At 52.0% G+C, this 22,944-nt stretch overlaps 6 protein-coding genes across 6 annotated transcripts; 3 read left to right on the top strand and 3 right to left on the bottom strand.

Annotated features, from left to right (window-relative positions):
• Positions 1–84: 84 nt before the first annotated feature.
• Positions 85–2,756, bottom strand: BDV14DRAFT_176024 (uncharacterized protein). The gene is made up of 2 exons (XM_073769182.1): positions 1,221–2,756; positions 85–1,168 (listed from the first exon to the last, which is right to left on the bottom strand). The coding sequence occupies exons 1-2, from the start codon at positions 2,294–2,296 to the stop codon at positions 433–435; spliced, it is 1,812 nt and encodes a 603-aa protein (XP_073626776.1). The 5' UTR covers positions 2,297–2,756; the 3' UTR covers positions 85–432.
• Positions 2,757–2,999: 243 nt separating this feature from the next.
• Positions 3,000–4,925, top strand: BDV14DRAFT_176022 (cytochrome P450). Its single transcript, XM_073769181.1, has 3 exons — positions 3,000–3,410; positions 3,470–4,590; positions 4,676–4,925. The coding sequence occupies exons 1-3, from the start codon at positions 3,064–3,066 to the stop codon at positions 4,810–4,812; spliced, it is 1,605 nt and encodes a 534-aa protein (XP_073626775.1). The 5' UTR covers positions 3,000–3,063; the 3' UTR covers positions 4,813–4,925.
• BDV14DRAFT_176021 (nucleolar and coiled-body phosphoprotein 1 family protein) lies at positions 4,926–6,503 on the bottom strand. Its single transcript, XM_073769180.1, has 2 exons — positions 6,384–6,503; positions 4,926–6,313 (listed from the first exon to the last, which is right to left on the bottom strand). The coding sequence occupies exons 1-2, from the start codon at positions 6,429–6,431 to the stop codon at positions 5,123–5,125; spliced, it is 1,239 nt and encodes a 412-aa protein (XP_073626774.1). The 5' UTR covers positions 6,432–6,503; the 3' UTR covers positions 4,926–5,122.
• Positions 6,504–6,919: 416 nt separating this feature from the next.
• On the top strand, positions 6,920–11,945 carry BDV14DRAFT_82893 (GTP-Rho binding exocyst subunit SEC3). Its single transcript, XM_073777624.1, has 4 exons — positions 6,920–7,322; positions 7,469–9,624; positions 9,680–10,797; positions 10,847–11,945. Exons 1-4 carry the CDS (start codon positions 7,130–7,132, stop codon positions 11,778–11,780), a joined length of 4,401 nt encoding a protein of 1,466 aa, XP_073626773.1. The 5' UTR covers positions 6,920–7,129; the 3' UTR covers positions 11,781–11,945.
• A 1,090-nt stretch (positions 11,946–13,035) lies between these two features.
• BDV14DRAFT_201535 (guanine nucleotide exchange factor DCK1) lies at positions 13,036–19,440 on the top strand (the record flags this gene model as incomplete). Its single annotated transcript, XM_073773784.1, has 1 exon — positions 13,036–19,440. The coding sequence occupies one exon, from the start codon at positions 13,036–13,038 to the stop codon at positions 19,438–19,440; it is 6,405 nt and encodes a 2,134-aa protein (XP_073626772.1).
• A 1,116-nt stretch (positions 19,441–20,556) lies between these two features.
• On the bottom strand, positions 20,557–22,756 carry BDV14DRAFT_190710 (40S ribosomal protein S8e; the record flags this gene model as incomplete). Its single annotated transcript, XM_073771369.1, has 5 exons — positions 20,557–21,295; positions 21,395–21,816; positions 21,945–21,981; positions 22,102–22,626; positions 22,683–22,756. 5 exons carry the CDS (start codon positions 22,754–22,756, stop codon positions 20,557–20,559), a joined length of 1,797 nt encoding a protein of 598 aa, XP_073626771.1.
• Positions 22,757–22,944: the final 188 nt, after the last annotated feature.

Here is a 22,944-nt window from a genome sequence, read left to right as displayed (position 1 = left end):
GTTATGGCTTGCTTGCATGGGCAAAATTCTAATGGAGCCTTTGATTGTATATTTAGTATTGTATATTATTCAGGAAGAACACGATTTCCTCTACTGTGGATTTCTCGGAGTATAGAAGAGCTCCGGTGAGTGCTCCGGGTGTAGCAAGTGGGAGTACGGGTCACCTAGCTGGGAAAGTATCAGGTCTTCCCGTCTAACATGGGCCAGAGCACCAAGTGTAATATCATCAACTCAACTCTAAAATAGACGAAAGCCACCTCTCAATCTAATAAATCATCATGTACTAAAGCAAAGCAAAGCAAAACAAAACATAACACAGCCACCAAGCGCAATGGAACAAATGCGAGTCAAAAAAGCAAAACCAAGATCGTAACGTAGCAGCAACAATAACGAAATTAAATCAACTACCTATATAACTAGTTCATATCCGCCTCACCGTGGCCTCGGTCTTCGATCATCAAACCTGAAATCCCTCCTCCTCCAAGCCCCCGGCGCCTCAAGAGGCCTCCATCTTCGATCCCACCCCGTCGCAGCCTCATTCTTTAGATTCCTTTCATCCAATTCCCAAAACGCCTTCTGCGATCTGAGTTTCGACGTTGTCGTCGTATCCATTGCGTCGGGTCGCTCGTACCCGCTTATCTCGATGATTTCTTCGCGAATCTCGTTGCCTTTACTTAGGTAATGAAGGTCTAGATCGATACTATCGCGGTACCAGTCCTTATTAGGGCCGAGGAGGTCATCCGTGCTCGCGAAGTCGAGCCTTATGACGCTTCCAGCAACGCCCGTGTAAATCGTTGGCGAGAGCAGAGAAGGCGAGGACATGGTGTATATCGCGCCGCGGTAGCGGTGGCGCGTATGCCGGACGTTCATGGAGTAAGAGAGGAAAAGTGAGAGGTCCTTGCTTGGTTTGGGTGTTGGAATGGCCAGGGGCGGAAGTTTCCGCGAGGAGAATGCCGATGCGATGGGTGACTGGGGCGGTTTGTGTTTGGCGTCGAGATAGTTGTAGGTTTGGGGCATGCGCAGGTCGAAGAGCTTTACTAGGGCGTCGCCGCCTGCGCCGAGGACGAAGCGGTCGTGCCCGAAGGGATGGATGCAGTAGGTTGGGTTTTGGTCGGCTATGTCGATGTATAAGTTTTCGTAGGGTTTGTGGGAGCGGAGGTCGTGTAGTCTAGATGAAACGGTTAGACTTGGTTTGGTGGAAGTTAGTGGTAGAGGCATACCTTGTTGCGCCGTCTCCCCAGGCTGCGAGAAAAGTGTTTCCTGGGGAGGCACCGGTTTGACCGGTGAGAGGTGCGATTGCAGTGACAATCGATCTTTTGTGGTGCCCGTTCCTGGCCGCAGGGACCATAAAGTCTGGTGATATTGTACTCTCCAGTGATATTCGCTCATTCGAAATCGTTGAAATAGTGATTGGATCTGCTGCGCGTCCAGTTGCTACCGCAAAGCGAGTTGAGGAGAGAAACTTGGAGCTCCTGATGGCTATAGAGGTCCCTGAGTCTATCTCGCCAAATGAACGGACTTCTCTGTCGTCCGAGGTTGTACTATACATAGCGATTCTTCCATTGGTAAACTGAACAGCGAGGGTCGGCTCTGAGCCTTCTGACATGTCGGTCCGTACAATCTCCAAACCAGCTGTATGGAAGTTCTGTTTGTGGTCATAGATTCCTTCTTCCGGGTCAATTGCTATGTGGACGAGCTCGCCACGCATTCGACCGAAGATCACATGTTCCTGATCCGGGTCTTTGGCATCATGCTCAGGTCTTAAGAGATGAATCCCACGAATATCATCGTGGCTGCTGATATGTTCCAGCTCGTTGAATACAAATGACTTCCGCATAGGCCGAGATCCAGTTTGGCGAATCTGGAGCACCACTTCATGGGCGGCATTAAATGCCACCACCTCACGACGATCATGCCACGTCGGTCCATCCCATATTTCATAAGAATCAATGGCAGGTCGGTACCCATGAGTAGGGTTATCATTTCGGGTCGGGTGTGGCGACCCTCCCAATTGCTCTGCGTCTGATGGACGGCGGACGAATCGAGCTACAACCGCATTTCTATCCAATGCTCGAGAGCGGGAAGTGAGAGCCTGGGCGGCATCTTGCCATAATGGTGGCGTGGGTATGTTGCTGAATCGACCTTGGACAAAAGCTCTGAGGATCCTCCAATCTTCGCCAGCAATGATCTCGCCAAGTCGGCGGCAAGTTCTAGCCAAACAGACCAAAGCATTCGCAGTGGGGAGATGAGTCGCGACGAGATATATGATCTCAGCGGGCAGCTCTGAGAGTATCATGATATTTCTGGCCCTGTTCCCTCCTTTGGTGGAGGTTTCGCAGAATGTGCGTTCAGCAAAGTGGCTGCTATGTTGGTTCTTTCAGCAAACGAGCGCCTCCCAGGTGCCAGTCTATGCCCGAAGGAGTAGTAAGGTTGGTGAGGTGGAGGAAGCTGGGCACCGCAATATTCAGACGGCACCATTGGCCTGGAACAGCCTGGATCAACATTAAGCTATGTTGTCAACTAGAACCATAGTGTGACTGCGGCAAAAGTACGTGCTGAGCCGAGAAACATTCACACAAGGCGGCGCGTACGGCTGGTGCTAGAGAAGACGGCGGTGGAGATGACCAACAAGTTCTGCCAGTTGAAAAAACAACTTTATAGTAATCCGGATTGAGATATTGACATGGACATTGATAGTTGTATAAAGATGAAGAGGCTCGAGGGTGGAAGAGAACCTTTGTGGTGGTGATCTTATGTCATCCAGCCATCACCTTGCCTCTGCAGCCGCATCTCGTTTGTTTATCTTGCATGCAAGGTACTTAATTCTAGACCTGATCTATGTACCTGGACACAGAAATCATATAATTCTCGGTAGATCTATACAATGTTGCGCAATGTACCCAGACAATCATCCAGCGAAACTCTGGGTGCGGGGAGCTCTCAGTGGCGGGGGCCTCTCTGTAGCTTGGGGTAGCCGGAGATAAGCTTACCACCAACCAACCTTGAGGTCTCGTGCTCTGGTCCTACATCAAGTTGTTCCTCGAGCTAATGCCTTTCCTCTGAATGACCGTCTGCATCATGGAGGTCCCGCTTCTTGCTTGGGCAGTATCACTTCTACTAGGAGTCTCCCTCCTATACGAGTACGCCATTTATCCTTCTTTCTTATCTCCGTTATCCAAGCTTCCCAATGCCCACTGGTCGGCCTCAATATCTCCTGCCTGGATACTCTGGAAGCGCTTTCGATGCCAGAATAATCGCACTATCCACACGGCCCATGAACGACTAGGACCTATTGTGCGACTCGGACCCTCCGAGATCTCCATCAACTGTGTAGAAGGGGGTATCAAGTCGGTTTACACCGGCGGTTTCGACAAGCATGACTGGTATCCACGAGTCTTTGGTTCTTTTGGGTAAGTATATGCAATCGACTTGAAATTCTTCTCTATGCTGAGATGATCTCCATGGACAGGACCGTCAGCATGTTCACCATGACCGGCAGCAAAGCACACTCCGCTAGGAAGAGGATGCTGTCCAACATATACAGCAAATCATTCTTACAGTCGTCTCCTCATTTGAAACTCATCTCCAAAACGGTCATCCTTGACAAACTTCTGCCTATTCTTCAGGAATCTGCCACTTCCGGATCAGACCTCGATGTGCATGACCTCAACCAAGGACTGACCATGGATTTCGTGTCGGCGTATCTCTTCGGTTTGGGCAACGGCACTAATTTTCTACAGAACGAGGAGTATAGGCGCGAGATGCTACGTCTTTATCAATGCCGGAAGCCATTCGAGTTCTACCACCAGGAAGTCCCGAATTTGCTGTCTCGGCTGAAAGCAATCGGCATTCGGTTGATTCCTAAGTGGTCCGACGAAGCCGACGAGATCCTCGGTTCCTGGGGCATAAATCTGTGCGATAAAGCAGAAGGATCTATGAATTCCACAGATCCAGCTCTTGAACCAGTCGTATACAAGCACCTGAAGCAGGCTATCTCAAAACAAGCACCCCTCAAGACAGATGACCCCAAACTCGACCAGGAATACCTCAAGCAACAGAGATTTGACATCGCCGCTGAACTATACGACCACCTAACAGCAGGCCACGAGACCAGTGCAGTGGTCTTAACATACGTCCTTTGGGAACTATCTCGGCATCCAAACCTGCAAGCAGACCTCCGCAACGAACTCCTCACGCTCGAACCACAAATCACCTATCCACGTCCATCTCCAGCTGAAACATCCGAACTCCCATCGCCCAAATCCATCGACGCGCTCCCTCTCCTCGAAGCAATCCTAACAGAAACACTCCGCCTCCACGCCTCCATCCCGGGAATCCAACCCCGGGTAACACCATTCCCGTCCTGCAGTCTAGCAGGGTACGACAACATCCCGCCAAACACACGAGTCAACGCGCAGGCCCACTCTCTGCACCGGAACCCATCTGTCTACCCTGACCCCGAAACCTGGGAGCCAAAGCGTTGGATGAAAGAATGTAATTCGAGTTCGGATCTAGAAGAGAGAAAGCGCTGGTTCTGGGCATTTGGGAGTGGAGGACGGATGTGCGTTGGTAGTAATCTGGCGCTGCAGGGTAAGTCTTTCATGCTTGTTAGGCTGCAGGTGTTGGAAGTAGCTGGCGAGGGTCTGGGCTAACGAGCTTTATTATTCCATCGCAGAAATGAAATTAGTCATCGCAGCGATATACACCAATTATCGAACTTCAATTGTCAACGATGAAGGGATTGAGGCGATCGACGCTTATACGGTTAAGCCTCGTGGCGAGAAATTGGTTCTGAGGTTTGAGCATGTCTAGTACGTGAGTAGGCAAGGTAGTTGGTAGATTACCTTGATCCTCTTTTCAAATGCTTAATATGATGTGCACGTTATAAGTATATATCAAGTTGAATCTACAGGACAGAGAATAACAAATCAAATTAATCCCTAGCTCCATAAGCGCCTTTGCTTGCAAGCACCATAAACTAAACGAGATCTATGAAAATAGAGACTATAGATCTAACCCCCTTGTGAAAGGAGAAAACGGGAGAGCTTTTGCTGGCCTTGGTCGACCGTCCAGATAACCACGAAAATAGGAGATTGACATGTAATCAATTATAGGCATTCACCTAATCATCAAACTTGAACGACTTTCCACCGGTAATATCAATCGGCCCGCCGCGGTACGAACCGCGCTTCTTCTTGTTCTTCTCCTTTGTGAATCCCTTTCCGCGCGTGACGGAGAGATCCTTAAACGCCTTCTCGGCGTAGGCGTAGGGGACGTAGATGTTCGAGGGGTGGTCGTGAGGGAGCTCGGAGAGGGCTGCTAGCGGGGTCGGACGAGTTCCGGTGTGCTTCTTTTTGCCGCCGCCGTTGAAGGGGGCGGGGCTTGCGCTGGAGGAAGCCGGGGTTTCAAAGGTCACGGCGGTTTTCTTGGCCGAGTCAAACTCGTTTTGAAGTGTGCCGCTGCTGCTGGATAATTCGCCTTCGGAGGAAGAGTCGGAGGAAGAACCGCTAGATTCGGAGTCGGAGGGAGGAAGAGGTGTCTTTTTTGCGGACTTGAGAGCCTTTTTGTCGGCCTTCTTGTTGGCGTCGGAGTCTGATTCGGAGTCGGAGGAATCAGAATCGGAGGATGAATCCGAAGACGACTCAGAGGAGCTAGACGAGGCATCGGACTCCGATTCGGATTCGGAGGAAGAATCGGAGGAAGCATCGGACTCGGACTCGGAGGATGAAGATGAGCTAGAGTCGGAAGAGCTCTCGCTGGAGGACTCCTTTGCGGCAGCTGTCACCTTCGTCTTCTTGGTCTTGGGTGCTTCTTCGGAGTCGGAGCTTGAAGAAGAGCTGGAATCAGCCTTGCGCTTGGTGCCAGTGGTGGCCGGGCCTGGGGCGGGTGCTGTTTCTTCTTCCTCTTCATCATCGGCGTCGCTGTCAGAAGAGCTTGAGGAGGATGAAGACGAAGATGAAGAAGACGAGGAAGAAGAGGAAGAGGAAGAATCACGTCTCTTGCGCTCAGCCTTTGGCGCTTCACTCATCTCCACATCCGAGTCTGAATCAGAGTCCGAAGAGCTGTCGGAGTCACTGTCGCTGCTGGAAGAGCTGCTGGAAGAATCGCTCGAGGATTCGGACGCTGTCTTGCCGCTCGACTGGCTTTCCCAGCTGCTGAAGATTTCTAGGAGAGAAGGCGCATTGCCGGATTCCGCCTTGATCGATTTCTTGGCCAGCTCCTTGGTGAGAGCTGCGCTAGTGGACGAAAGGCCATTTTCAGACAGGAAAGTCGAAATGGCAGAGATGAGGTTCGGCGGGAGAGTAGAAGTTGCCTACGTCGTTGCGAGAGTTAGTATCCACAAGCACTTTCCCCAGATATTCAAGGCAGACGTGGTGAGTTACCTTCTTGTCTGACTTGGCAGACACATTCTTCTTGTCCTTGACAGCCATTGCAGCGAGAGTCGATAACCCGTTCAAGCTCAAATGGTCCTTGAGGCTCAGTTGATCGTCGTGAAAGAAAAATGGACAAAGGGCAGAAAAAAAAATTCCAGGGAAAGAGATGGCGGTCTGTCAGGGGACAGAGTCTCATTGGCTGGGAATGTATCTCGATCTGGACTCACGTGGTCTATTTTGGCCACAGGGCGGTTGACTAAGCGGGGACATCTGGTTGGAGACATTTGTCAAACGGCGCACTAGATAAATGAAACATGCGGTATATCATGTTTATTGTACTTTTTGAAGTTTATCCAGATGGAATAATTCAGTATAAGCTATAGCAGTCTTTAAATACATTTGTAAAACATTGGGGTACATAGACTAGGCTCAATGCCAATAAAAGATGTGGAAAAGTACTAGCTTGTATGTACGAATACGTAACAGCCACGAGCTCTCCGCCGCCTCCATCCCCAGCAATGAGCTAATGAGCCGCTGTGATCGCTCCTCCATCTTGCACGGGCTTCGATGTGCGGTTGTGCCCCCGCTCTTGCCTTCTCGCATTCTCCAATTACAGCTAAGTAGGACCTCGAACTTCTGGCTGTGTTTTATCTCCGAACTGCGCATCCCACCTGTGTTCAACACTCTCGATCATGTCCACCTAGCTTCGCATACCTCCTGAATGATCCAGGTTACCGACGATTCGAACCACGAGTATGAATGGCCACGACCGCCCGAGAGGTCCTCCAGGAGAGATCCCGCCTCAACGAGACCCTCGCCGAGGCGCCGAGAGTCGAAATGGTGGCCACGGTGGCTCCGGTGATGGAGCGTCGAGGGCGGAGAAGTTCGAGGACGAGAAGCGGAGGATTACTTCGAGTTGTTTTGGAAAGAAGGATAGCGATGGTGCCTGTATGTCCACGGCAGCCTATTGAATTGCCTGGCGGCTTTTTGTCTCATTCCCCGTTGATCCCCTCCCGCAGGGCACGCTTACGGCAGGAGAAGTTCCGCAGCTTTCTTGTCGGGGAATTGAGCTGACATTTTGCTTTCCATACTAGTGGTCGAATCCTACATCACTCATGTTAAAATCGTCGAGGATGGTGCCTACCCATCCAGCCCTGCCCCACCGAATGCGCCCCCTGAGAACAAGAAAGCTAGAGTCATAATTGTCGCTGTGAGACGGTCCGGAAGAGTGCGCATGCACAAAGCAAGGGAAAACAACGACGGTTCATTCTCCATTGGGAAAACATGGATGCTGGACGACCTAAGCTCAATTCAATCATTCAATGCGTGGGTGCCGTCTACCCCGCTCGAAGAACAGCAAAAGCAATGGGCGTCGAATGTCGGCTTCGTTGTAAATGTTGGAAAGCCATACTACTGGCACGCCAAAACACCCAAGGAGAAGGATTTCTTCATCGGCAGTTTAGTGAAGATATACAAGAAGTACACTGGCGGGAAAATACCAAACCTTATAGGTTTCGATGAACGTGAGCGTCAACTCCTTCTGGGGGCACCTCCACCTGGCGCAAAGGGTCCCAGCCCGGCGGCATCGCATCCCGATCTTCCTGCACCCCGTCCACCTTCGTCTGGGGATAGCCGAGCTCAGTCACCCCACTGGGCGCGCGCACGCAGTCGCGAGGCTCCTCGACGGAGACCTACCGACGAAGAGATACCTATACGAGCTCAAAAGAGTCGCGAACAAATGAGCAGACCCTCCACTGGACAGTCTGGCAAAAGTGGCCCACCTCCATTCGGACCGCCGCAGCATCCTCCGCCAGTTGTCCCAGTGGATCAGGGTGATCTGCCACCTCGTGCAGCTGAGCGACTTGCAACCACACAAAGATCATCTCCTCTAACACCACCGGAGCCCAGGAACAAGAACATTCCAAGTGTCTTGAAGGCGGCGCAATCGAGGGAGAACGTGAGCAGGGAGAGCGAGGAAGCTAGCCTATCAAGCCTCCCTTCAGAGCCTCGGCCGCCGTCTTCACGCAGCGGAAAGACCATACCCGAACCTCGTCCTATTCCACGTACTCAAGACTCAAGCTCAAGTATACCAGAATCCAGGCGAGCCAATGATGAACTAGTTCCGGGTTTGGCCCCGAATGAGTTGCGGGTTGAAACTTCTTCAAAAGGAGATACCGCAACTTTGTCCGCATCTGCAGCTCAACCGAAATCCCCTGTTGCCGATATGCAGCCTGCCGCTGTACCACCTAGACTACGCCCGGGTTCATCCGCTAGTAACAATTCTGCTGCCAAGGCTGTTGAGACACCGCAATCAGTTTCAGAAAAGAAATCCGAGCCCAGCGAGTCCATTGCAGAAAGCAGATCAGAATCTCCTGCCGTTAGCCCTCCGGCTGCCACCGTGATGGACGAGGAAGGTCCATACGACGCCCATCGGCCAGGCCTTGGGCCAATGATCAAGAAAAAGTCCAACAAGGACGTGGCTGGTGCATTCCGCAAAGCAGCCACCGCCTATGGGGCATTCAATGGAGCCTTTAAACCCAGAGCCGGAGGTGCTGGCGAGAGACTTTTGGCTGCTGCAAAGAAACAAGCTGCTGGAGAAGGCCCCGATGGGATTACCGGCGTCGTGCCCGCGCCATCGCTTGCCGCCAAGGCAGAGGAGTCGGCTAAAGCTACAGCGCCTGAGAAGCTCGTTGAAGAATCACCCGCCGTTCCATCAATAGCACTAGAACCTACACCAACCCCACCGGTCGATGTGCCGGCTCCACCAGAGCCTCCCAAGCCAGTAGCGGAACCGCCACAGGTTCAGATCACGGAGGCAGCCGCCGAAACTACTGTCGCGCCTCTGAGCGTTCCCAAGAAAGTACCAGAAACAGCGTCTGTTGAAACAGCTAGGTCGCGCTCCGTGTCGCCTTCGCCGCGCGATCGTCGACGCAGACGCCACGAGGACAACACTATCAAGTACTGCCAAGCTCTTGGTCTTGACCCTAATATCATCGCAGGCCGCGGGGTAGACTTTGATGATATCCTGACTGACCTTGGCTGGAATGGTCGCCTTACAGATGAGAAGAAAATCGAAGATCTTGAAGCAGATGTTCGTCGAGAAATTGGACGAGTCGAGGCTACAAGCTGGCTTGGTAACCTTGAGCAACAAGAGGGCAAAGTTGATCAGCTTGCTAAGCTAATCGACAAGACCATTGATGAGTGCGAGGAGTTGGACAACCTGCTTACCCTGTACTCGCATGAACTAGGCGTAAGTTTTACTGGCTTTGGCAAATTATCTTGCCGCTTTGCTGACCCACGGACAGACTCTCCGCGACGATGTAGCATATATCGAGACTCAATCTCAAGGTTTGCAGGTGCAGACCGCCAACCAGAAACTCCTTCATAGCGAACTACAGACGCTACTGCAGACGCTTTCTATTTCTGCCAAGGAATTGCAACCTCTGAAGGAGGCGTCGCTAAGCAACCCAGACGGCTTGAGGGACGCCGAGAAATCACTGTCCACACTTTACAAAGCAATGCTCACGATTGATCCCGAAATCTGGCACAACAAAAAGCGGTTGGATGCTGCTGGAAGCCATGGTACCGTTGGCGTTTACGCCGATACGGAAATTGGGCAGATGCGTGCCATCAAGGACAAGAAGGAAGAATACCGTTTCCATTCATCGACTTTCCTCCAGCGACTCCGACAATTCATGGGTGTTGCTTACCAGGTCGCTGAGCAGAAAAGGGCAGATGCGGCCTCCCGATCTCGCAGGGATCCGATGAAACTTGACGGATCAGCTAGAGCTTACTCTCGCCGAGACCTGTGGAGTTACAACGCTCTTGTGCTCTTTGCCAGAGAAGTCAATGGGTCGGAATGGCAAGGCTTGATCACTTTATACGAACAGCAGGCCAAGCAATCTTATCAAGCCGAGTTCCGGGACAATAACATGGCCTGGAAGAAGACGGCCAGAAAAATGACCGGCGATGAGTCGGAACTTCTATTCACCCATCAAGATAAAGAAAAGGAAGCGGAGGGTATCACGACAGCAGCGAGAAAGCTGACAGTCAGGAGAGGCAAAACCATCCGAGCGGCAACAACTGGATTCAGGCTTTCTGTGGGTGAAAAACAGCATGGAAAACTGGATCCATTCGAAGTATTTGCGGGCACCCTTTATGAGACCGTACAGATGATCTCAGAGGAACAGAACTTCATTGTTCGTTTCTTCCATCTGTCTTCGCTTTCGAACACGGACTTTGCGGATATTGTGGCCTCAGGAAGTCCGGACCAGCGGCCTCTTCCAGACTTCACTGCCAAGCAGTCACCAGATCCTGATCGAGGGATGGCCAGGAAGGTTGAACAGGCTATGGATGAGCTGTACTCGTTCTGGCCAATGGATATGCAAAACCTGGTGGATTGGTCTATTAAGTCGGACCCTCTGTAAGTTTTTATTGACAACTCACCGGTACCTCAAGCTAACTATGACCAGACAAGGAATTGGTATCCTGTTTGCCATGGAGAAATCCATCTCAGAGTTTGATGACACCAACCAAGATTTCATTGTCCACTCACTTCAGAAGCTGCATTCTCGCTTGGTTGGACTTTTCAACCGATTCGTCGACGAGCAGATCCGCGGGATTGAAGAGACCAAGGTCAAGATCAACAAGCGCAAGGGCGTTATATCTTTCATGCGTGTATTCCCGCACTTTTCTGCTGCGGTAGAGAACATGCTTTCCGACCCATCGCAAGAGTTTTACGATGTCCGCATCAACGTCAATGAGGCCTATGACCGCATCAACCGGGCGATGTGGGAATCACTCAAATTCATCGCGAAGGAAGCACCTGGCCAATCTACGGCAGTAGCAGCATCGGCGAGTACCGGTGACCCAGAGGACAAGGAAATCCTCAACTACCACATTCTCTTGATTGAGAACATGAACCATTACATCGAGGAAGTTGATGTCCGAAATCTGCCCGTCCTGGAACGATGGCGCGACAAGGCACAGGAGGATTTGGAAGAGCACATGAAGCTTTACCTAGACTCTGTGATTCACAGGCCCCTTGGGAAGCTGCTCGACTTCATCGATTCGGTTGATAACCTGGTCGCATCGTCCAACAGCCCCGCAGATGTCGCGATCCGACCAAGCCACTCGCGCTCTGTAGCGAAAAAGGTGCTGGCAACCTACGACGCAAAGGAAATACGGCGCGGAATTGATATGCTTAAGAAGCGAGTTGAGAAACACTTTGGTGACGCAGACGACCCTGGACTCAGTCGGAGCCTGGTGATCAAGGTACTTCGTGAGTGCGAGGGCCGCTATGAGCGAGCATACGACCGAACGCAATACATCATCCGAACGGTGTACGAAGGCCAGCTCGACCTTGACTGGCGCAAGGAGGATGCGTTGGCGATGTTCAGGAAGTAATGATGTAACTTTTTCACTATCACAAATTTTCATTCTTGAGCTGTGTGCATGACGACGGGGCCATTGCTTTATCATGTATGAATCATAGACCGGCGGCGCCTGGGTTGGATACACATTTATAACTAGCAATGTATTAACTTGACTTATTTTATCTTGTAAAATTGGAGTAACAGGCAGTTAATATGGACCCTGGCCTGGCAGAGGAACTAGTGGGACGGCAGGATTTGATTGCTGGCAAGGCCCAAGTTTGAGTGATGAGTGCCATGGGTTGGTGCTGGTGGCAGGTGCAGGTTCAGGGGCTACACCAAACCAGCATCCCCGTAGACCACCAACAGAGTTTCGCTGGGTTGAGCAAACAATGACAGCACCTCTTGCTTCCAGAAGACACCGACAAGCCCAATTCTAGTCCAGTCTCTATTGAGCGGTATTGACAGATCTGTCTCGACCCTCCGCCTTCGCGCTACTACGAAGTGATCGGCCTCTGGATCTTTTCTCCTCCTCGATCGTCTCTCTCCATTTGACCTCCCTCGAGTCTCCCAGGGCTGCTGCTCGCTTCCAGCTTTGTCTTCCTTTCTTCCTCAGACGACCACTCTTTTTCGTCTGCCAGTCCTTTCCACTTCTTGCTTGCATCTGGTAAGCTTTCCAACCACCTCACCACCACCCCCTTCCTTTACAATCTTCTCCACCGTTCCCGCCAAGCTGAGCAAGGACGCCCAACTGGGGACTCCACCTCCGCCCACCACCCAAGGGGCTCAGAAAAGAACAAATCGCACAAGCTCTGGCGATATTGCCTGTCAATCTATCTTCAATATCTGCTACTGCGGCTGCGACTTCTTTGTTCCTTCCCCATTGTCCCCATTCCGCCTCTAGCTTGTTCCAGAGCCGTGGCATTTCCCCGTACCTGAATTCTGAAGCAGTCTGGGCTCCCTTATCGGAGACCGTCTCAAACGCGCCGCAAAGCTGATGCTCGACTGTCACAGGTTTCAAATTGACAGCAATTCTTAGCCAAAAACTATTTCAAACAATCCCTCCAGTCCGTGCGGTGTCGACTATATCCACATTCCTCCCATTCCTGCGAGACGAAAGACGACCTGCATGTCGCGGCCCGTCCCCTGGAGCAATCGAGAATTCCAGGCTCAGCTCCCCTCCTACATCCGTTGAATCGCTACGCTATCTACAAAGTCTCCCATTCCTGACGACGGCCCTTCGTGACGACTGACTGCTGCGGGGTGTACTCTGGCTCTCGACTGCAGACATGCCCTGGCGGCCTCTGCCTCGAATCGCTTTTGCCGTTGCGATCTTCCCCTTCCAGCCTTCCACCCCGGCCGACCTACCGCTTGAGCTTGGAGATGAGTTATACATAATTGAGCAGGGTGGGAATAATGGCGAGTGGTGTCGCGGGTACCTGGTTGCGCCGCCGTCGTTGCTGGCTGGGTTAACGAGCACCAAGGGACAGACGCTCGAGGCGCGAGTCTTTTCAGGCATCTTCCCGCGCAATTGCGTTGAGATTCGCGAGGTGCTAGGTGATAGCGAAGGGAACAAGACTTTGACGAACGGCGCACCATCAGTTGGTGACAGGTTGGAAGATGTCGAGGTGGATGTACGGAGTAGTCTGGCCTCATCCCAGGGCGACGACCAAATCACCGGCGAAGTGTCCGACGTGGTTATTGCGAAGAAAGAGAAACCTTCACAGATCTTCATCCAGAAGTTAGACGACGAAGATCAATCGACTCCGCGCGGGGCGCGAACAAGCCCCTGGGGGACGTTTCCACTAACACCAGTCAATGTGTCCCCTCGCGATCCTGATGCGCCTAAGCCAGCGGCGCCGGTTCCCATGCTCAAAATCGGCGACGAAACACCCACCTCGTTCTCAGAACCATTGGTCGATGAAATTGCCTCTTGTCTGCGCGAATGGCACTCCACAAAATTGCACGAGCTGCTCCTCTCACAGCAGTACCAGGTGGTGGAAGAGATGTCGACTATCGTCCAGGAGCTAGACTATGCTAGACGGCAACTTCTGTACAATGTACTTACGTCAAGAGAAAAGGAGGCGCTGCGGCAAGACGTCGTCTGGAAGCTGGTACGAGGCAACAAGCTACTCGGAGGCGAGGTCATTGTCCGAGACCCCGAGCAAAGAGGTCGGCTCTTGACCGGCGACGATTCTGCCGTGCAATTGGCAAAACTGCAGTCAGAAATGAGCATGCTCGAAAGCAGTCCCATTCCCGCTTCCGACACAGCAGCTCTCCACCACTTGCTCCTAGAAGTCAATGCAGTTTCAGGAAACGCACCTGGCCCTGTGGTTTTGGCGATCAACTTGTGCACCGTATCGGAAGCCGGAGCCCTGAAACCGTTGTCCGAAACATACATCCTCGACATCCCATCCCCCGAACAATTTGCCAGCTCCGGCCAGGGGAACAAGCTCAAGACTCTTTTCACTGAATTGGCCGGCACCGACATTGGCGATGGCTCAGCGAGCGGAACAAAGCTATACCTCGTGGTCAGTGTTCGAGCACCAGAGGTACCATCAGCAGCCAGTCCGATACAATCTGCACCTGCGCAGTCCCGCGAAGGACCGACATCTCCCAAACCTTCTACGGCGAACAACTCTGTCAAAGGACCCGGTCTAAAGCCTCGCCGCAGTATGATGTGGTCATCCAACAAGCGTGGTGTTCAGAGCTCGGATTCGCCAAAAGAATCTGCCAAACCTCCACCCCAATCATCTGGAAGCATGGCGAGTAACAAGGCGTCTACTCAGTCACCAAAGGAGTCCGCCCAAATCCGCACCATCGGTGTTGGACTTTTGGAAGTCTCTCAAATTCTTCGTCAAGACAAAGACGCTGAGCAGGTTATCAATATTTGGTCTCCTTCTGAGCTAAGTGAGGAAGGCGAGGGCTACACCGACGGCTTCGATGCGTTAACCCGCGCATTGTTGCCCAGCGCAAGCGGCAAGTACGTGAGGTCGGCTCGAGCTGCTCGTGTGCATCTTCACCTCTTCCCATTCGTCGAGTCCAACGCAGAAGAATTGATCATGAAGAACCCAACAGTCTTGCAGGATGTGGTTCAAACGAGAAGAATCGGCTTTTCTCAAGCTCCATCCAAGCCTCGATCCGACATTTATGTGACTGTCAATCAGGCTACCTTCCCACCTGAAGCGCTTCTGTCGCATCCTCATTCTGGCCAGATCGCGGTGCCTTTTCTCACTGGACTCCGCAATCTGCAACTTACTCTCGAAGTGCGCACCGCGTCAGGAGCACGTGTTGACAAATGTGTTTTCCCAGCTTCATCCCACTCGAATGCGCATACTGCATGGAGAACGACCATCACCGAGAGGGGTAAGCCCTGGAATCAAACGATTCGCCTCAACATTCCTACCGATCAAATTCCTGGATCTCATGTCATTATGAGCGTTGCGGATGCTCCCGAGTTTCCGTTTGCTCTGGCTTGGATGCCCTTGTGGGACAACCAGGCTTTCATCAGGGATGGACCGCATTCGTTACTTCTTCATGCGTACGACAAGCACACCTCTAGCCTTGAGAACGGTAAAGGCGCGTATCTATCTCTACCCTGGAGTGCGCTGGGCAAGAACGAGTCGGCGAAGGATGAGGCGCTTACTGGACCCCTGGCTACCCTTCAAATCGGCACGCATTTGTGCAGCACAGAATACTCACAAGACCAAGTCATTTTGAGCTTGCTTAACTCCAAGGAGCGGTCTGTGGACGAGATTTTGGATACCCTCAAGAGAATCCGGTTTGTTCCAGAGATCGAGATCGTCAAGCAGCTGAGCAGTGTACTCGACGCTCTGTTCTCAATTCTCGTCGACAACGCCGGAAACGAAGAATATGAAGACCTCATCTTCAACAACCTCGTTACCGTCCTTGGAATTGTTCATGACCGACGATTCAACCTTGGCCCGCTAGTTGATCACTACACGGAGAACCAGTTCAACTTTCCCTTCGCAACACCATGCCTCATTCGCAGTTTCCTCCGCCTTCTGCAAGAAAGCTCGAATTTGCAATACTCCCGCAACCTCCGCGCTACCTTCAAGGTCGGTCGCCATGTGCTAAAATTTATCATCAATGCCCGGCAGCAACAAAAGCTGAAGGAAGAGGGCATCGGCATCACGCGAGTTCAGTCAACCTTCAACCGAGACTTGCACACAATCTTCAAGTCGTTGGAGACCTTGATGAAAGATCCTTCTCCGGCAATGGTTGGTAACAAGACTCTCGTCGTGCAGCACATCCACACCTGGCTTCCAGAGCTCTCAGGAGTGCTCAGCCGCGATGAAGTAATCATGATCGCGTTTAGCTTCATGGACTCTTGTGCGGATGTGAAGGGCATGTTGATTCTGTACAAATTGGTCCTCATTCAGCACTACACCCGACTCGAGATCTTCAACTCTGGCTCGGAAAGACAAAGTCTTGCTTCTAGCTGCCTCGGCTGGCTGGACCCGTACTGGGGAGCCATAGGCAGCGTCTCTGACCTGTACCGTGATCAAGTTCGTCTGGTATGCGCCATCGTAGCAGAGCTACTGACGCAACCTGATCCCCAGCTCTACGCCTTCATGCCGAAGATCATCTCTTCCTATTACTCTATTATACCAGATGGTGTTGATGATACAGAGTACTTGTCTCTCCTCTTCAGCAAGTCCTTCCCCTTCCAGCTCAAGAGTTCGAAGACGAGCCAGAAGTTTGATGAAGTTCTCGTGGAGCTGTCGGCTATCATGGCTGCCACTGCAGCGATACCCAACCCCAAGAGGCTGCGGTTGAAGGGTCTGGAACTCACTAATTTCCTTACCCAAGCATTCGAGGTTCACAATTCGATACTGAACTGCGAGCCCTATCCAGAAAGCTGGTTCAGTATCCACGTTTATAACCACAGGGCGACCGTGAAGAGTCTTGAATACCTTGCTTCGCTAATGGTCGGCAAGCTCCTCCCTCCTCCCGATGATGCCGAGACTTTTGACACCAGGATATGGGAATCTTTCTTCATGACGTTACTCAAGGTTGTCTCAAGCAATGCTCTTGCCTTGGAAACAGTCCCTGAGCAAAAGCGACGCACTATCTGGAAGATCGCTGGCGATGTTCGAGAGCAAGGTGCGGACTTGTTGCACTCTACGTGGGAGGCAATTGGCTGGGAGACTGCTGAGGATGAGAGAGAGCGCTACGGGCTGAAGAAGCTTGGCGGTTACCAGGTACAATATGTGCCTGGCCTCGTGGCACCTATCATTGAGCTGTGTCTCAGTGTACACGAGGGGCTGCGTCACGTCGCGGTTGACATTTTACGAACAATGATTCTCAGCGAGTGGGATTTGAACCGAGATCTGTCCATCATTGAGACTGAGATTATTTCTAGTCTGGACAACCTTTTCAAGACGAAGAATATGAACGAGGGTATTATTCAAAAGCTGTTTATTGGCGAGCTTCTTGATCGTTTTGATGGTTGCGACGCGTTTGATGAGGAACTCGCGAAGGCAGTGAAGGCTCTCATCGCGACTGTGGATGAACTCCTGGATCTTTTTGTCGCGTCCCAGGGCGGCTCCATGGCTGAGAGCTTGCATACTCTTCGCCTGATGGAATACATGAAGGACATGGGTCGCGAAGATATCTTCATTCGTTACGTCCACGAACTCGCCAATGTCCAGGCTGCGGCAGGAAATTTCACCGAGGCTGGTCTTGCCCTCCAATTCCATGCCGACTTGTATGACTGGGATCCTAAGCGGTCCATTCCCGAGCTTGCCAACCCTTCGTTCCCTGAACAGACCCCCTTTGAACGGAAGGAATCCCTTTACTTCTCTATCATTCAGTACTTCGAGGACGCAAAGGCGTGGACCCATGCGCTCGCTTGCTACAAGGAGCTTGTGCTGCATTACGAAGATACAGTCATGGACTTTGCTAAGCTTTCCCGAGCCCAGAGTTCCATGGCCAAGATTCACGAGTCGATCGCCAAGGAAGACAAGCAATTCCCTCGCTACTTCCGCGTCTTATACAAGGGCATGGGCTTCCCTCCGACGCTGCGTGACAAGGAATTCATCGTTGAGTGTGCACCAACAGAACGCATGGCCACGCTCATCGATCGTATGCAAAAGGAGCACCCTGCCGCACAGGTTCTGTCGTCTGGTGAGATCCACGATTACGAAGGTCAATACCTGTACATCAGTCCTGTCAGCGTGCACCGGGATATGGACCACCCAGTCTATCAGCGATCCAAGATTCCTCCGTCTGTACGGGATCACCTGCTGATCTCGGAACCTACGCGATTCAGCTCTACTTTGAGACGCCATATCCGCGATACTGACGTTCAGGAACAGTGGGTGGAGAAGGTCCTCTACACCACCTCTGAACCGTTCCCGAATATCCTTCGCAGAAGCGAGGTTATCAGCACTGAGGAAGTTGCGCTGTCGCCCTTGCAAACGGCTCTTGAACGAACCTGGCGAAAGACGCAGGAGCTGTACCTGCTCTACAGACGTGCGGCGTCTGGTGAGGATATGAGTCTGACGAATCTGACGGAGGCGCTCGAACAATTACTGGACAACAGTTCTCCCGCTGCAAGCTGTGTCGCGCAGTACCGGCTGTTCTTGGCCGATGAGAATGAAGATGATGAGGAAGAGGACGAAGACGCAAACACGCCAAAGCCACCTGATCCGTTGCAGAATGCTCTTGCTGTGGCTCTCATTGATCATGCCTTGGCGATCAAACATGCTCTAGCACTTTACTCGCGACCAGCACACCAGGCAACGCAGTCTGAGCTCACACGCCGTTTCGAAGAAGCATTTTCAGCGGAACTTTCGTCTCTTCGTCCTGTCGAGTCTTCCCTTCCCTTGTTGCCCGCAAGCCAGTCGACGAACTCATCGCGAAGTCCTCAAGTGACTGCGCTCCCTCGGTCTATCAGCCCAGAACAGGAGCTGATTCGAAACTCCCGGAAGACCGGCCATGTTCGTGGCAACTCGCGAAAGCAATCTGTCAGCCACCGGATCAGCATCATGAACCCTTTCAAGCGCTCCAACCACGGAGCAAGCAACTCGGTCGCCACCATCCAGGGCCAGCCCAACGGGAAGGTGAATGGACATGCTCGCGTCCCGTCTACTAAGGAGGAGCCAGACCTTGACGACGCCGCTACAATCCACAGCCGAACGACTAACCAATCGCGCGACACAAGCACTAAGCGACGCAGTTTCTTCGGCGAGGTTCTACAGAAGCATACATCAGCACTGTCGATCAGCACCACTGGCGACGACGTGAAATCACACAAGAGGTCCGAATCCCACAAAAGACAGCGATCTCGAAGCGCGTCTCGCAGTGCTGCCGACAAGTCCACGGACAACGTCAGCCACACCACATCCCGTCACAATGGTACAACGGAAGCCCGACCGACGCCAACGGTTGTCACGGCGCCCAAGGGAGGGTGGTCAACAATTCCGTCAGTAACTGAGCACCCGCGCCCGGTAACGCGCAGCGACGCAGCCTCCCTCCGAAGTCCATCTTCCATTCGCAGTCCCGAGCTTCGCAGTCCCGGTGCCACGACCATTAGCTCCGCGGGTACAGGCAGCGGAGGCGTACGAGACTCCGTCATGAAACGCTTCAGTCTACTCAAGGGCGTTGGGTTGGGACGGAAAAACAGTCGCCTTGATTTCAGGAACGACCAGCCTGTTCATGAGGAGTGATTCCGTCCTCGATCCCGTCTCATTCTATACCCACTTCGCCAATTCAAAATCACCCAACTTCTATTCGTAATGTCTGGACATTATCGTTTTTCCTTCCTTTCTTCTTTTCCTTTTTTTTTCGACTTGATTATGTTTGCATAAGCCTTTAATTGGTTTGGAGATAAATCTTTTATTCTGGCTTATCTACTTTTTCTCTCCTTCACTTTTCTCTTTTCCTTTCTATACCATTATCGCTTCACTCTGCTCTACTCTTGGATATGATGACTCCCTTGGCACTCATATCGCATGATCGATACCAATACCTCTTCTCAATTCTTCTTCTTTTTCTTTAATCATATCTATATCCTCATGAATAGTCACTGTTTATTCATCTATACTCTTGTTACCTTCGCCTTCGATACCTGTACTTGTTTATTCATGCTTGGCCTTGTACAATATCCTTTTATTTGCAATTTGGACTATACGTTGGTGATTGGAAGAAGCATATACTGTGTACCTACTTGGCTAAGACAAGATACAGTATAGAACTCGGAATAGATGAGATTCAAAACAACAAGATCAAGTAACTCGCTCTCCGCAGGCTAGTCTACCACTTACTCATTGTCCAGCACCGAACGGTGCTTATGACACCTATTATTATCAATGTCATCAAGGTAGTTCTCGTCCCGACGGACGGGAGTGAACCGCTCCTTCCTATTCGGTCAAGGTCTAAGTCGCACCTTCCCAATTCATTCGCAAGAAGTAGCTTTACAGGTAAAGAAGGAGCGACCGAGTAGCCATCACCTCGGACTTTGAAGGAGCTATTGTAGCCGCAGTTCTGGGGAGGGAACGCCCGTCCGATGAGTAAGGTATGCTTGTCCTTTCCATGCTGTCTCACAACCAATCGCTAAGTGATGCTAAAGCCCTTCGCTAGTACTTTTATTCCTTGTGGCGCCTACGCTCTCGAATGCCCCCATGTTTGTGATCAGGGAATTGCATATATTTGTGTTCGAAAAAAATTTCCCGTTGATGTTCTAGGTGAAAAATACCAATGTCTGTTTCTGACGGCGTGGTAAGTCCGGGGTTGTTTGAACTATATATCTTTACACCCGTCTACTACCCACACTACCATAACCTCTATAATCCCCCACCCTCACCCTCATCAATCTGTAAATCCAAATCCACCACCCAAGGCGCATTAAGCCCCTCATACTTCACCGTAACAACACTAGCATTCACAAACACCGTCTCCTCGCCCCTCCGCAACGGCCGCTTGGAGTCGCTAGTGAGATCTACATACGCGCCTCGCTGATCCATTACATCCTCGCGGTCCCAGGGTACATCTTCTATCCGCTTAATCTCCGTCTCAAACCCAGGCCCTGTCCCGGCTCCATCTGATAATGAGCACGATTGCGATTGCGATTGTGATTGCGATCGCGTCCCCTCCCACTCCACCCGCTTCGCCCCATACCCCTCATGAATATGCCCAAAAACATGCAACGCTGGTTTCGCCCGTCGTACAGCACGAAATAGATGCTCACAGCCAACACTCTCACCACTCGGGACAACCCGATCGAGAACCCCCATCGGCGGCCCATGCGTCAAGCAGATATCCACGCCCGGATAATCCGATATTGGCGCCGCAGGAGCAGGACTCGAACTAGACGACGGATTAAACCGATCTTCGGACCGCGGGTATGCAAATGCCCAAGCGCAGAACTCGGGCGTGTAGGGGCTCGCGTAGACGGTGAATTTCGCGCCGGTGGATGGGAGTCTGAATGTGCGTGTTTCTTCCTCCATGTAGATTATCCCGTGTGCGAGGGCGTCGGGGGATGTGTAGAGGGCTTTTATGGCGGCTGGTGACTCGAGGGTTGTTCTCGAGCCATCCATCGCGTCAGAATCGGAGGAGCCTCCAGGCGGGAAATTTGGATCTGGTAGCTGTGCAAGATGGTCTTCCCCGCGCTCAGCGCGATACCGATGTCGAAGCCAGCCAACCTTGGTATAGTACTCTTCGTCCAGTGTAATATCGTGGTTCCCCGCGATGACGATTTTCAGTTCGGCGGGGTGTGCTTTTAAGACGTCGAGCATGGAGATGTGTTCGCTGGCAAGGCCGACCTTGGTGATGTCGCCGGCGTGGAGGAGGATTTTGGCATTTGGGAGGGGGGAGCGGTAGGGCGATGCGGAGGAGTGCGGTGGTGCGGGGGGCGTGGTGTGCGTATCGGAGAGGAGTAGGAGGCGGGTTTTTGTTGTTTTGGGCATTATAGTTGAGGTTAAGGTGTGGTAGGATGGTGGTTGTAGAGTGTAGGTTTGAATTGACGACAAGGAGATGGGATGGGGACGGAGGGAGGGGAGGGAGCGGACGGGTGCGGGGAGGACCACCGAGTCGGGGGAGTCGAGCTGAGAAACCGAGGCATATCCTACAATCTAATGTAGGAGTGACAAACCAAGAATACTACAAGGCTACAGCTCTGGAAGACGGTCCGTAAATCATTCATTATCAAGCTCTACATCTGTAGCCCCTAAACCACAGCCATGAGGTCAAGATCAGGAAAGTTGAAAATTCTGAAGTTGCTAACTCCGATACCACACCCTTTTACATGACAATCAAGGCCTTTCACAAAAAATAAGAGGGAAAAAGTTTAATTTTTTGCGATATCTCTTCTCATTTAAACTTGCGCTTACTTGCGGATAGCACGCTGGTAGAACGCAAGCTCATCACCCTCCAGGATGTAGCCGTCGACACGGCCGCTCTGGCCGGGACGAGAAGCAATGACGGCGTACAGACGACCGGACTCGAACTGTCTCTCGATAGCGGACTCGACCTTGCCGGACTCGGCGAAGCGAGCAGCCTGCTTCTTCTCGACGCTGTTGCTCTTCTTCTCCTCGGTGGCCTCGGTCTTCTGCTGGCGTCTACGGCCGATGGGCTGGCCGTAGTGGGCCTCGTACCATTGTCTGAAGGGAGCGGCATCGATCTGAACGACGGCGGACTTGGTCAGGGTGTTGGTACGGACGAGTTCGTTGTTGGAGGGGTGGTAGGCGACAACGATGACACGGGTCTTGCGGGAGACACCCTCGGAACCCCAGGAGAAGTTGCCGGACTCGAGACGGAGGGCACGGAACTTCTGGTTACCACCACGGGTGCGGACAAGGTGGATGCGCTTGGTGCCAATACGGGTGTTGGCAGGCTGGCGACCCTTCTCGAACGCTCTGTTGAATGTCAATTTCTGTCCAATTTTCTGATAACATAATCATTTCAATCGTACCTCTTCTTGCGGTAGTAGGCACGCTTAGCACCGGTGGCCGAGCGCTTGTGGCGCGAATCGCGAGAGATACCCATGTTTGCGGTCGATGTGGGGGACTGTCCAGGAAGGATTAGTATAAGTCGAAGGAAGCAAGCTGTGAAGCTGCAGATTCAAGAATCCAGTCTCCAATTCTATCTCGTCGAGAGAGAGTCGAGTCGAGCACAGTCGTCAGGTTGCAATATCCAATCCACAAATTCTCCAACCGAATCGAAGAAAAAAAATT

The sequence above is a fragment of the Aspergillus stella-maris genome (assembly GCF_047715825.1).
Source record: "Aspergillus stella-maris strain CBS 113639 unplaced genomic scaffold BDV14scaffold_38, whole genome shotgun sequence".
Lineage (NCBI taxonomy): Eukaryota > Fungi > Ascomycota > Eurotiomycetes > Eurotiales > Aspergillaceae > Aspergillus > Aspergillus stella-maris.
The sequence above is the reverse complement of the archived record's forward strand: the minus strand, read 5'-3'. Positions and strand labels throughout refer to the sequence as shown.

Bases quoted from the DNA above. Each gene is read 5' to 3' on its own strand.
- BDV14DRAFT_176024 (XM_073769182.1), bottom strand. From the start codon at position 2,296: ATGATACTCTCAGAGCTGCCCGCTGAGATCATATATCTCGTCGCGACT. The intron at 1,169-1,220 runs GTATGCCTCTAC...CGTTTCATCTAG, and splicing joins TGGGGAGACGGCGCAACAAG to ACTACACGACCTCCGCTCCC.
- BDV14DRAFT_176022 (XM_073769181.1), top strand. From the start codon at position 3,064: ATGACCGTCTGCATCATGGAGGTCCCGCTTCTTGCTTGGGCAGTATCA. The intron at 3,411-3,469 runs GTAAGTATATGC...CTCCATGGACAG, and splicing joins CGAGTCTTTGGTTCTTTTGG to GACCGTCAGCATGTTCACCA. The intron at 4,591-4,675 runs GTAAGTCTTTCA...ATTCCATCGCAG, and splicing joins TAGTAATCTGGCGCTGCAGG to AAATGAAATTAGTCATCGCA.
- BDV14DRAFT_82893 (XM_073777624.1), top strand. From the start codon at position 7,130: ATGAATGGCCACGACCGCCCGAGAGGTCCTCCAGGAGAGATCCCGCCT. The intron at 7,323-7,468 runs GTATGTCCACGG...TTTCCATACTAG, and splicing joins GAAGGATAGCGATGGTGCCT to TGGTCGAATCCTACATCACT. The intron at 10,798-10,846 runs GTAAGTTTTTAT...AACTATGACCAG, and splicing joins TCTATTAAGTCGGACCCTCT to ACAAGGAATTGGTATCCTGT.
- BDV14DRAFT_176021 (XM_073769180.1), bottom strand. From the start codon at position 6,431: ATGGCTGTCAAGGACAAGAAGAATGTGTCTGCCAAGTCAGACAAGAAG. The intron at 6,314-6,383 runs GTAACTCACCAC...GCAACGACGTAG, and splicing joins CTGCCAAGTCAGACAAGAAG to GCAACTTCTACTCTCCCGCC.